This window comes from Pristiophorus japonicus, unplaced genomic scaffold, assembly GCF_044704955.1.
Source record: "Pristiophorus japonicus isolate sPriJap1 unplaced genomic scaffold, sPriJap1.hap1 HAP1_SCAFFOLD_851, whole genome shotgun sequence".
NCBI classification, from domain to species: domain Eukaryota; kingdom Metazoa; phylum Chordata; class Chondrichthyes; family Pristiophoridae; genus Pristiophorus; species Pristiophorus japonicus.
In genome coordinates this window covers 145,490-158,305 of record NW_027254774.1, presented here as the reverse complement: position 1 = coordinate 158,305, position 12,816 = coordinate 145,490, and the positions used below count along the sequence as shown (strand labels likewise).

Sequence of the window (12,816 nt, the reverse complement as noted above, 5' to 3'; positions counted from 1 at the left end):
GTCGCCGGGGGCGGGCAGTGGGGTCAGTCGCCGGGGGTGGGCAGTGGGGTCAGTCGCCGGGGGGCGGGCAGTGGGGTCAGTCGCCGGGGGGCGGGCAGTGGGGTCGGTCGCCGGGGGTGGGCAGTGGGGTCAGTCGCCGGGGGGCGGGCAGTGGGGTCAGTCGCCGGGGGGCGGGCAGTGGGGTCAGTTGCCGGGGGTGGGCAGTGGGGTCAGTCGCCGGGGGGCGGGCAGTGGGGTCAGTCGCCGGGGGTGGGCAGTGGGGTCAGTCGCCGGGGGTGGGCAGTGGGGTCAGTCGCCGGGGATGGGCAGTGGGGTCAGTCGCCGAGTGGCGGGGGTGCAGTGGGGTCAGTCGCTGAGGTGGGGGGGGGCAGTGGGGTCAGTCGCTGAGGGGGGGGGGAGCGCAGTGGGGTCAGTCGCTGAGAGGGGGGGGGCAGTGGGGTCAGTCGCTGAGAGGGGGGGCAGTGGGTTCAGTCGCTGAGAGGGGGGGGGGAGCAGTGGGGTCAGTCGCTGAGAGGGGGGGAGCAGTGGGGTCAGTCGCTGAGGGGGGGGGAGCAGTGGGGTCAGTCGCTGAGAGGGGGGGAGCAGTGGGGTCAGTCGCTGAGAGGGGGGGAGCAGTGGGGTCAGTCGCTGAGAGGGGGGGAGCAGTGGGGTCAGTCGCTGAGAGGGGGGGAGCAGTGGGGTCAGTCGCTGAGAGGGGGGGAGCAGTGGGGTCAGTCGCTGAGAGGGGGGGAGCAGTGGGGTCAGTCGCTGAGAGGTGGGGAGCAGTGGGGTCAGTCGCTGAGGGGGGGGAGCAGTGGGGTCAGTCGCTGAGGGGGGGGAGCAGTGGGGTCAGTCGCTGAGGGGGGGGAAGCAGTGGGGTCAGTCGCTGAGGGGGGGAGCAGTGGGGTCAGTCGCTGAGAGGGGGGGAGCAGTGGGGTCAGTCGCTGAGAGGAGGAGGGGGAGCAGTGGGTTCAGTCGCTGAGAGGGGGGGAGCAGTGGGGTCAGTCGCTGAGAGGAGGGTGGGGGCAGTGGGGTCAGTCGCTGAGAGGAGGGTGGGGGCAGTGGGGTCAGTCGCTGAGGGGGGGAGCAGTGGGTTCAGTCGCTGAGGTGGGGGGGGAGCAGTGGGGTCAGTCGCTGAGAGGGGGGGGGCAGTGGGGTCAGTCGCTGAGATGAGGGGGGGCAGTGGGGTCAGTTGCCGAGGGGAGGGGCAGTGGGGTCAGTCGCTGGGGGGAGGCAGTGGGGTCAGTCGCTGAGAGGGGGGGGGCAGTGGGGTCAGTCGCTGAGATGAGGGGGGGCAGTGGGGTCAGTCGCTGAGGTGGGGGGGGGCAGTGGGGTCAGTCGCTGAGAGGAGGGGGGGGAGCAGTGGGGTCAGTCGCTGAGAGGGGGGCAGTGGGGTCAGTCGCTGAGAGGGGGGGCAGTGGGGTCAGTCGCCGAGAGGGGGGGAGCAGTGGGGTCAGTCGCCGAGAGGGGGGCAGTGAGGTCAGTCGCGAGTTGGGGGGTGGGGGTGTGGGGTCAGTTGCCGAGGGGGAAGGGCAGTTGGGTCAGTCGCCGGGTGGGAGTGGGGTCAGTTGCCGAGGGGAGGGGCAGTGGGGTCAGTCGCTGGGGGGGGGGCAGTGGGGTCAGTCGCTGAGAGGGGGGGGGCAGTGGGGTCAGTCGCTGAGATGAGGGGGGGCAGTGGGGTCAGTCGCTGAGAGGGGGGGGGCAGTGGGGTCAGTCGCTGAGATGAGGGGGGGCAGTGGGGTCAGTCGCTGAGGTGGGGGGGGGCAGTGGGGTCAGTCGCTGAGAGTGGGGGGGGGGCAGTGGGGTCAGTCGCTGAGGTGGGGGGGGCAGTGGGGTCAGTCGCTGAGGGGGGGGGGCAGTGGGTTCAGTCGCTGAGGGGAGGCAGTGGGGTCAGTCGCTGAGGGGAGGCAGTGGGTTTAGTCGCTGAGAGGGGGGAGCAGTGGGGTCAGTCGCTGAGAGGGGGGGAGCAGTGGGGTCAGTCGCTGAGAGGGGGGGGAGCAGTGGGGTCAGTCGCCAAGGGGGGGGAGCAGTGGGGTCAGTCGCTGAGAGGGGGGGGAGCAGTGGGGTCAGTCGCCAAGGGGGGGGAGCAGTGGGGTCAGTCGCTGAGAGGGGGGGGAGCAGTGGGGTCAGTCGCCAAGGGGGGGGAGCAGTGGCGTCAGTCGCTGAGAGAGGGGGGAGCATTGGGGTCAGTCGCCAAGCGGGGGGAGCAGTGGCGTCAGTCGCTGAGAGGGGGGGGAGCAGTGGGGTCAGTCGCCAAGGGGGGGGAGCAGTGGCGTCAGTCGCTGAGAGGGGGGGGAGCAGTGGCGTCAGTCGCTGAGAGGGGGGGGAGCAGTGGGGTCAGTCGCCAAGCGGGGGGGAGCAGTGGGGTCAGTCGCTGAGAGGGGGGGGAGCATTGGGGTCAGTCGCTGAGAGGGGGGGAGCAGTGGGGTCAGTCGCTGAGAGGGGGGAGCAGTGGGGTCAGTCGCTGAGAGGAGGGGGGGGGCAGTGGGGTCAGTCGCTGAGAGGGGGGGGAGCAGTGGCGTCAGTCGCTGAGAGGGGGAGGAGCAGTGGGGTCAGTCGCTGAGAGGGGGAGGAGCAGTGGCGTCAGTCGCTGAGAGGAGGGGGGGGCAGTGGGGTCAGTCGCTGAGAGGGGGGGGAGCAGTGGCGTCAGTCGCTGAGAGGAGGGGGGGGGCAGTGGGGTCAGTCGCTGAGAGGAGGGGGGGGGCAGTGGGGTCAGTCGCTGAGAGGGGGGGGAGGTGGGGAGCAGTGGGGTCAGTCGCTGAGAGGGGGGGGAGCAGTGGGGTCAGTCGCTGAGAGGGGGGGGAGCAGTGGGCAGTGGGCAGTGGAGTCAGTCGCCGGGGGGTGGGCAGTGGTGTCAGTCGCCGAGAGGTGGGGGAGGTGGGGAGCAGTGGGGTCAGTCGCTGAGAGGGGGGGGAGCAGTGGGGTCAGTCGCTGAGAGGGGGGGGAGCAGTGGGGTCAGTCGCTGAGAGGGGGGGGAGCAGTGGGGTCAGTCGCTGAGAGGGGGGGGAGCAGTGGGCAGTGGGCAGTGGAGTCAGTCGCCGGGGGGTGGGCAGTGGAGTCAGTCGCCGGGGGTGGGCAGTGGGGTCAGTCGCCGAGAGGTGGGGGAGGTGGGGAGCAGTGGGGTCAGTCGCCGGGGGTGGGCAGTGGGGTCAGTCGCTGGGGGCGGGCAGTGGGGTCAGTCGCCGGGGGTGGGCAGTGGGGTCAGTCGCCGAGAGGTGGGGGAGGTGGGGAGCAGTGGGGTCAGTCGCCGGGGGTGGGCAGTGGGGTCAGTCGCTGGGGGCGGGCAGTGGGGTCAGTCGCCGGGGGTGGGCAGTGGGGTCAGTCGCCGGGGGTGGGCAGTGGGGTCAGTCGCCGGGGGCGGGGGGGTGGGCAGTGGGCAGTGGGCAGTGGAGTCAGTCGCCGGGGGGTGGGCAGTGGGGTCAGTCGCCGGGGGTGGGCAGTGGGGTCAGTCGCCGGGGGTGGGCAGTGGTGTCAGTCGCCGAGAGGTGGGGGGGGTGGGGAGCAGTGGGGTCAGTCGCCGGGGGCGGGCAGTGGGGTCAGTCGCTGGGGGCGGGCAGTGGGGTCAGTCGCCGGGGGTGGGCAGTGGGGTCAGTCGCCGGGGGCGGGCAGTGGGGTCAGTCACCGGGGGTGGGCAGTGGGGTCAGTCGCCGGGGGTGGGCAGTGGGGTCAGTAGCCGGGGGAGGGCAGTGGGGTCAGTCGCCGAGAGGTGGGGTGGGCAGTGGGATCAGTCGCTGAGGCGGGGGGGTGGGCAGTGGGCAGTGGGCAGTGGAGTCAGTCGCCGGGGGGTGGGCAGTGGGGTCAGTCGCCGGGGGTGGGCAGTGGGGTCAGTCGCCGGGGGTGGGCAGTGGTGTCAGTCGCCGAGAGGTGGGGGGGGTGGGGAGCAGTGGGGTCAGTCGCCGGGGGCGGGCAGTGGGGTCAGTCGCTGGGGGCGGGCAGTGGGGTCAGTCGCCGGGGGCGGGCAGTGGGGTCAGTCGCCGGGGGCGGGCAGTGGGGTCAGTCGCCGGGGGTGGGCAGTGGGGTCAGTCGCCGGGGGCGGGCAGTGGGGTCAGTCGCCGGGGGTGGGCAGTGGGGTCAGTCGCCGGGGGGCGGGCAGTGTGGTCAGTCGCCGGGGGGCGGGCAGTGGGGTCAGTCGCCGAGAGGTGGGGGGGGTGGGGAGCAGTGGGGTCAGTCGCCGGGGGTGGGCAGTGGGGTCAGTCGCCGGGGGTGGGCAGTGGGGTCAGTCGCCGGGGGGCGGGCAGTGGGGTCAGTCGCCGGGGGGCGGGCAGTGGGGTCAGTCGCCGGGGGTGGGCAGTGGGGTCAGTCGCCAGCGGTGGGCAGTGGGGTCAGTCGCCGGGGGTGGGCAGTGGGGTCAGTCGCCGGGGATGGGCAGTGGGGTCAGTCGCCGAGAGGCGGGGGGGGGAGCAGTGGGGTCAGTCGCTGAGAGGGTGGGGGGGGGAGCAGTGGGGCTAGTCGCCGAGAGAGGGGTGGGGGAGCAGTGGGGTCAGTCACCGTGGGGGAGGGGGGGGCAGTGGGGCTCAGTTGCCGAGGGGGGGAGCAGTGGGGTCAGTCGCCGTGGGGGAGGGGGGGGCAGTGGGGTCATTTGCCGAGGGGGGGAGCAGTGGGGTCAGTCGCCGTGGGGGAGGGGGGGGCAGTGGGGTCAGTCGCCGAGGGACAAATGAGGCGGTCCGTCATTGGGTCCAGTGGTATTTCCCGCTCTAACTCTCTCTCTCTCTCTCTCTCTCTCTCTCTCTCTCTCTCTCTCTGCCCTCAGGTACTCCTGCGCCGGGCTGAAATTCGGGAAGGCCGATGTTGGCCGCTACGCAGAGATTTCTGAAAAGTGAGTTTGATGTGGCCCTTGATTCCAGCAATGAGGAGACCCAATGGCAGGAACTGGAATAGGAGTCTCCTCCAATTCTACTCACTTCCTCCAATTCTACTCACTTCCTCCAATTCTACTCACTTCCTCCAGAGCACTGGTGTCGCTCTCCTGATATGACAACCCAGCCATCCCAGGAATCAGTCTGGTGAACCTTCGCTGCACTCTGTCAATAGCAAGAACGTCCTTCCTCAGACTCTTAAGTATAGTCAATGACCCAGCCTCCACAGCTCTGTGGGGTCGATAATTCCAAAGATTCACGACCCTCTGAGAGAAGAAATGTAAAATTAACAAATGACCCTTTGCGTGTAGAAATGTTTCCTAACTTCACTCCTGATAGGCCAAATATGTCCCCCTAGTCCCAGACTCCCCCTAAACAGTGGAAATGGTTTATCTCTCTCCACCTTATCAGTTCCCCTTCATATCTTGAACACTTTGATCAAATTGCCCCTTAACCAACTAAATTCCAGGGAATACATCCCGTAGTTTATGTAATCTCGCCTTGTCCAGGTATCGTTCTGGTAAATCTACACTGCTCTTTCTCCAAGGTCAATACATCCTTCCGAAGGTGGGTTGCCCAGAACTGAACGCAGTACTCCAGGTGTGGTATAACCAGGGCTTTGTACAGCTGTAGCAGTACTTCTAATCCCCTGTGTTCCAGTCCTCTAGATATAAAGGACTGGAACACGGGATGAGAAGTTATGCTGCAGCTGTACAAAGCCCTGGTTAGACCACACCTGGTCCATTAGCCTTTTGGATTATTTTCTCTACCTGTCCAGGGCATTTTAATGATCTGTGTACCTGGACCCACCACCCCCCCCCCACCCCCAACCCCCAAAGTCTCTTTGGGCCTCCACTATTTCGAGCTGTTCACCATTTAGAAAGTACTCTGTTCTGTCCTTTGTCGGTCCAAAGTGGATGACCTCACACTTGCCTACATTGCAATTGGATTCAGACAGAGGAGGGTGTGATGGAGAAGGGCTGGGGGGGGGGTAGGGGCCGTGGAAGGTCAGTGACCTTTCACCCTCGCCACAGTGACGTCATCAGTGCCCTTTCACAAGACTGAATTGCTGTTCCCGCAGGTACAAGGTCAGCACGTCCCCCATGACCAAACAGCTGCCCACGGTGATCATGTTCCAGGGTGGAAAGGAGATGATGAGGAGGCCTCAGATCGACAAGAAGGGACGAGCGGTGTCCTGGACATTCTCCGAGGTCAGTGGGTGAAGCCTGTCAATATATCAACCCTCCCTCGATTAGATTCTAGCCTGTAACTCACTCCCAGGTATCTGTTGTTGTGTATATAAACCACCCCCCCCCCCCCCCGGAACCCCGCGATTAAATTTCAACCTGTAACTCACTCCCAGGTATCTGTTGTTGTGTATATAAACCACCCCCCCCCGGAACCCCGCGATTAAATTCCAACCTGTAACTCACTCCGGGGGTATCTGTTCTATATATAAACCTCCCGCACCCCTCGATTAGATTCCAGTCTGTAACTCACTCCCGGGTATATGTTATAGAAACATAGAAAATAGGTGCAGGAGCAGGCCATTCGGCCCTTCGAAGCTGCACCACCATTGAATAAGATCATGGCTGATCATTCCTTCAGTACCCCTTTCCTGCTTTTTCTCCATACCACTTGATCCCTTTAGCCATAAGGGCCATGTCTAACTCCCTCTTGAATATATCCAATGAACTGGCATCAACAACTCTCTGCAGCAGGGAATTCCACAGGTTAACAACTCTCTGAGTGAAGAAGTTTCTCCTCATCTCAGTCCTAAATGGCCCACCCCTTATCCTTAGACTGTGTCCCCTGGTTCTGGACTTCCCCAACATCGGGAACATTCTTCCCACATCTAACCTGTCCAGTCCCGTCAGAATCTCATAAGTTTCTATGAGATCCCCTCTCATCCTTCTAAACTCCAGTGTATAAAGGCCCAGTTGATCCAGTCTCTCAAATGTCAGTCCCGCCATCCCGGGAATCAGTCTGGTCTTCCTTCGCTGTACTCCCTCAATAGCAAAAACGTCCTTCCTCAGATTAGGAGACCAAAACTGAACACCATATTCCAGGTGAGGCCTCAGCAAGGCCCTGTACAACTGCAGTAAGACCTCCCTGCTCCTATACTCAAATCCCCTAGCTATGAAACCCAACATACCATTTGCCTTTTTCACAGCCTGCTGTATCTGCATGCCAACTTTCAATGACTGATGAACCATGACACCCAGGTCTCATTGCACCTCCCCCTTTCCTAATCTGCCGCCATTCAGATAATCTGCCTTCCTGTTTTTGCCCCCAAAGTGGATAACCTCACATTTATCCACATTATACTGCATCTGCCATGCATTTGCCCACTCACCTAACCTGTCCAAGTCACCCTGCAGCCTTTTAGCATCCTCCTCACAGCTCACACCGCCACCCAGTTTAGTGTCATCTGCAAACTTGGAGATATTACACTCAATTCCTTCATCTAAATCATTAATATATATTGTAAAGAGCTGGGGTCCCAGCACTGAGCCCTGCGGCACTCCACTAGTCACTGCCTGCCATTCTGAAAAGGACCCGTTTATCCCGACTCTCTGCTTCCTGTCTGCCAACCAGTTCTCTATCCACGTCAGTACATTACCCCCAATACCATGTACTTTGATTTTGCACACCGCTCTCTTGTGTGGGAGTTTGTCAAAAGCCTTTTGAAAGTCCAAATACACCACATCCACTGGTTCTCCCTTGTCCACTCTATTAGTTACATCCTCAAAAAATTCCAGAAGATTTCTCAAGCATGATTTCCCTTTCATAAATCCATGCTGACTTGGACCGATCCCATCACTGCTTTCCAAATGTGCTGCTATTTCATCTTTTAATAATTGATTCCAACATTTTCCCCACTACTGATGTCAGGCTAACCGGTCTATAATTACCCGTTTTCTCTCTCCCTCCTTATTTAAACAGTGGTGTTACATTAGCTACCCTCCAGTCCACAGGAACTGATTCACAGTCGATAGACTGTTGGAAAATGACCATCAAAGCATCCACTATTTCTATGACCACTTCCTTAAGTGCTCTGGGATGCATCCTATCAGGCCCTGGGAATTTATCGGCCTTCAATCCCATCAATTTCCCATCTAATAAGGATTTCCTTCAGTTCCTCCTTCTCACTAGACCCTCAGTTCCCTAGTATTTCCGGAAGGTTATTTGTGTCTTCCTTCGTGAAAGCAGAACCAAAATATTTGTTTAACTGGTCTGCCATTTCTTTGTTCCCCATTATAAATTCACCTGATTCTGACTGCAAGGGACCTACGTTTGTTTTCACTAATCTTTTTCTCTTCACATATCTATAGAAGATTTTGCAGTCAATTTTTATGTTCCCAGCAAGCTTCCTCTCACACTCTGTTCTCCCCCTCCTAATTAAACCTTTTGTCCTCCTCTGCAGTATTACACAATTCTCCCAGTCCTCATGTTTGCTGCTTTTTCTGGCCAATTTATATGCCTCTTCCTTAGATTTAACACTATCCTTAATTTCCCTTGTTAGCCACGGTTGAGCCACCTTTCCCGTTTTATTTTTACTCCAGACAGGGATGTACAATTGTTGAAGTTCATCCATGTGATCTTTAAATGTTTGCCATTGCCTATCCACCGTCAACCCATTAAGTATCACTCGCCAGTCTATTCTAGCCAATTCACGTCTCATACCATCGAAGTTACCTTTCCCCAAGTTCAGGACCCTAGTTTCCGAATTAACTGTGTCACTCTCCATTTTAATAAAGAATTCTACCATATTATGGTCAGTCTTCCCCAAGGAGCCTCGCACAACAAGATTGTTAATTAGTCCTTTCTCATTACACATCACCAGTCTAGGACGGCCAACCCTCTAGTTGGTTCCTCGACATATTGGTCTGGAAAACCATCCCGAATACACTCCAGGAAATCCTCCTCCACCGCATTGCTACAGTTTGGTTAGCCCAGTCAATATGTAGATTAAAGTCGCCCATGATAACTGCTGTACCTTTATTGCACGCATCCCTAATTTCTTGTTTGATGCTGTCTCCATCCTCATTACTACTGTTTGGTGGTCTGTACACAACTCCCACTAGCGTTTTCTGCCCTTTGGTATTCAGTAGCTCCACCCATACAGATTCCACATCATCCAGGCTAATGTCCCTCCTTACAATTGCATTAATTTCCTCTTTAACCAGCAACGCCACCCGACCTCCTTTTCCTTTCTGACTATCCTTCCTGAATGTTGAATACCCCTGGATGTTGAGTTCCCAGCCTTGGTCACCCTGGAGCCATGTCTTCGTGATGCTAATTACATCATATCCGTTAACTTATCTGTGCAGTTAATTCGGCCACCTTATTCCGAATACTCCTTGCATTCAGGCACAGAGCCTTCAGGCTTGTCTTTTGAACACTCTTTGCCCCTTTAGGATTTTGCTGTAACGTGCCCCTTTTTGCTTTTTGCCTTGGGTTTCTCTGCCCTCCACTTTTACTTTTCTTCTTTCTATCTTTTGCTTCTGCCCCCATTCTATTTCCCTCTGTCTCCCTGCATAGCTTCCCATCCCCCTACCATATTAGTTTAACTCCTCCCCAACAGCACTAGCAAACACTCCCCCTAGGACATTGGTTCCGGTCCTGCCCAGGTGCAGACCATCCAATTTGTACTGGTCCCACCTCCCCAGAACCGGTTCCAATGTCCCAGGAATTTGAATCCCTCCCTTCTGCACCACTGCTCAAGCCACATATTCATCTGAGGTATCCTGCGATTCCTATACTGACTAGCACGTAACACTGGTAGCAATCCTGAGATTACTACTATTGAGGTCCTACTTTTTAAATTTAGCTCCTTGCTCCCTAAATCTGTCTTGTAGGACCTCATCCTGTTTTTTACCTATATCGCTGGTACCTATATGCACCATGACAACTGGCTGTTTCCCTTCCCCCTTCAAAATGTCCTGCACCCGCTCCGAGACATCCTTGACTCTTGCACCAGGGAGGCAACATACCACCCTGGAGTCTCGGTAGTGGCCGCAGAAACGTCTATCTATTCCCCTTACAATAGAATCCCCTATCACTATAGCTCTCCCACTCTTTTTCCTGCCCTCCTGTGCAGCAGAGCCACCCACGGTGCCATGAACTTGGCTGCTGCTGCTCTCCCCTGATGAGTCATCCCCCTCAACAGTACCCAAAGCGGTGTACCTGTTTTGAAGGGGGATGACCACAGGGGACCCCTGCACTACTTTCCTTCCACTGCTCTTCCTGTTGGTCACCCATCCCCTATCTGGCCGTGTAATCTTTACCTGCGGTAAGACCAACTCGCTAAGTGTGCTATTCACGTCATTCTCAGCATCGTGGATGCTCCAGAGTGAATCCACCCGCAGCTCCCGTGCCGCAGTGTGGTCTATCAAGAGCTGCAGCCAGATACACTTCCCGCATATGTAATCGTCAGGGACACTGGAAGCGTCCCTGACTTCCCACATAGTACAGGAGGAGCATACCACGTGTCCAAGCTCTCCTGCCATGACTTAAACCCTAGATTAACTTAATTTGGCAACAATAATGCTAAAGGTTACTTACTGATAAAGAAAAGAAAAAGATAAACTACTCGTCAATCACCAGCCAATCACTTACCCCCTTGGCTGTGACATCACCTTTCGATTTCTGTCTACTTTTTTGCCTTCTCTCCCTGCTGCAGCTGCACCAGCTGGCCTTTGTAGGCCGCTCCGACGTCCCCGAACCTCTTGCTGTGACGTCACACTTAGTTTTCTTTTCCTCCCAGGTCGGGGAATCAGCACTGGCGGGGAAAACAAGACAAAGCAACACCTCCCGCTCCCACTGGCCCGAACTCTCCCACCTACCAAACTCTTACCTTTGCACTCTGATCTGCCGCTGCACTCTGAGCAAGACTGCACCAAAGCCCTCCCTTTTTATACTGTTCCTGGCTGACCTCACCACTGGCCTGTCAAGGGAACCAGTTTTTAACCAACTGTCCAATTAACGAAGCTAGCTTGCTTGTTTGTCTCTGCTTAAACCGACAAGAATCCTTATTCTCCATATTAAACCAACCTCTTTCCCCCCCCCCCTCCCCCAAACCCCTTGATTCGAGTCCAGAATTGGGACATTACATGCATCCTTGTGAAGATGAAAGTGCACCTCCGAAGCAAATCAAGTCCCTTATTTCAATGCACCAGTTCACTTAGAAAACAAAGAGCAGATCGGAAAAGTGGATGAAATATTGGGACAGCTCAGAGATTTTTTATTTCTCAGTTAAACTATCAGACAATATGAAGGCCGCTTCCTTTAAGAAACTGCAGAAGTTTTATGTTGATGCAGAAAAACTGCTCCCTCTTCAGCGACTTATGCCTTGGCCACCTGGTGAGAAAGGTCGAGGAAGGGGAGGTCATGGAGGAGGTAGGGGGGGGGGGGAGGCGGGGGCGCGGTGGACGAGGCGGTGGATTTGGAGGGCGAGGCGGTGGCTTCCGGGGAGGTAGTTTCAGAGGTGTTGGAGGTCGGTGAACAAGTGAATATTTAAAGAATGGGCAGCACCCGACAAATGTACTGTTTTTAGTGCTTCTGAAAATTCAGATTATTTTCCCAGGCGCCACCTACAAGAAGTTTTAAAAACTTGTGATTTATCGCTTGTATGATAGTAGTATTTTTTGTATCATTTGCATTGTAATAAATCACATCTGTATGTATTGGTATCAATATATTTGGGGGTCCAGTGTGCCCTCACACAATTTGTTTATACATAGTTCTGAACACATTCATGCACAAGAGTGCAAAAGAAGTAGTTTGTATTGAACTAAATGAATTGCACAGTGGCCCACTGATTGTACAAATACTTGCTCCACAAAATCGCACATGTTTGAGATAATGTTTCGGTCGGATATTTGTTTTAAAATAAATGGTAACTCACTCCCCGGTGGGTGCCTGTGGTTCTGTCTCGAAACTTGCAGGAGAACATGATCCGGGAGTTTAACCTGAACGAGCTGTACCAGCGGGGCAAGAAGACGTCGCGGGGGCAGGAGGATCCCGTGCCGGAGGAGGGGCCCGGTCCCGGGGAGGAGCGGGTGCTGGAGAACGGGGAAGTGGAGAGCAAGAAAGACAAATGAAGAGCTGGGAGGGGAGGGACCAGCTGGTTATGGAGGGAGCGAGAGGGGTGGAGGCTCCGAGCGCGCCCATGTCCCGTTCCCCACCCCCCCCTCCCCGCCCCCCCTCGCTCCCGGGGCGCGTGGAACCGCCGCAGACTCTTTCAGACGCTCTCCCTCAGGTCCTCAGCGCTGAAGTGTGGTCGTAGGTTCCCTGGTGGTGGTGTCCCCTCGCTCTCTCCCGGTACCCAAGGGGATGTAGATCTGCACCTCCCTCCCTCCCCCTCCCCCTTCCCCACCCCACCCCACCCTTCTCTCCCCTCCCCCCTTCTCTCCCCTCCCCCCTTCTCTCCCCTCCCCCCTTCTCTCCCCTCCCCCCTTCTCTCCCCTCCCCCTTCTCTCCCCTCCCCTCTTCTCTCCCCTCCCCCCTTCTCTCCCCTCCCCCCTTCTCTCCCCTCCCCCCTTCTCTCCCCTCCCCCCTTCTCTCCCCTTCTCTCCCCTCCCCCTCCCTCCTTCTCTCCCCTCCCCCTCCCTCCTTCTCTCCCCTCCCCCTCCCTCCTTCTCTCCCCTCCCCCTCCCTCCTTCTCTCCCCTCCCCCTCCCTCCTTCTCTCCCCTCCCCCTCCCTCCTTCTCTCCCCTCCCCCTCCCTCCTTCTCTCCCCTCCCCCTCCCTCCTTCTCTCCCCTCCCCCTCCCTCCTTCTCTCCCCTCCCCCTCCCTCCTTCTCTCCCCTCCCCCTCCCTCCTTCTCTCCCCTCCCCCTCCCTCCTTCTCTCCCCTCCCCCTCCCTCCTTCTCTCCCCTCCCCCTCCCTCCTTCTCTCCCCTCCCCCTCCCTCCTTCTCTCCCCTCCCCCTCCCTCCTTCTCTCCCCTCCCCCTCCCTCCTTCTCTCCCCTCCCCCTC

The 12,816-nt window shown here is 58.2% G+C and overlaps 1 protein-coding gene and 1 pseudogene across 1 annotated transcript; both read left to right on the top strand.

Annotated features, from left to right (window-relative positions):
• Positions 1–4,727: 4,727 nt before the first annotated feature.
• Positions 4,728–12,361, top strand: LOC139257509 (thioredoxin-related transmembrane protein 2-like). Its single transcript, XM_070874509.1, has 3 exons — positions 4,728–4,795; positions 5,917–6,046; positions 11,786–12,361. The coding sequence occupies exons 2-3, from the start codon at positions 5,939–5,941 to the stop codon at positions 11,939–11,941; spliced, it is 264 nt and encodes an 87-aa protein (XP_070730610.1). The 5' UTR covers positions 4,728–4,795; positions 5,917–5,938; the 3' UTR covers positions 11,942–12,361.
• On the top strand, positions 10,182–11,759 carry LOC139257510 (H/ACA ribonucleoprotein complex subunit 1 pseudogene; annotated as a pseudogene).
• Positions 12,362–12,816: the final 455 nt, after the last annotated feature.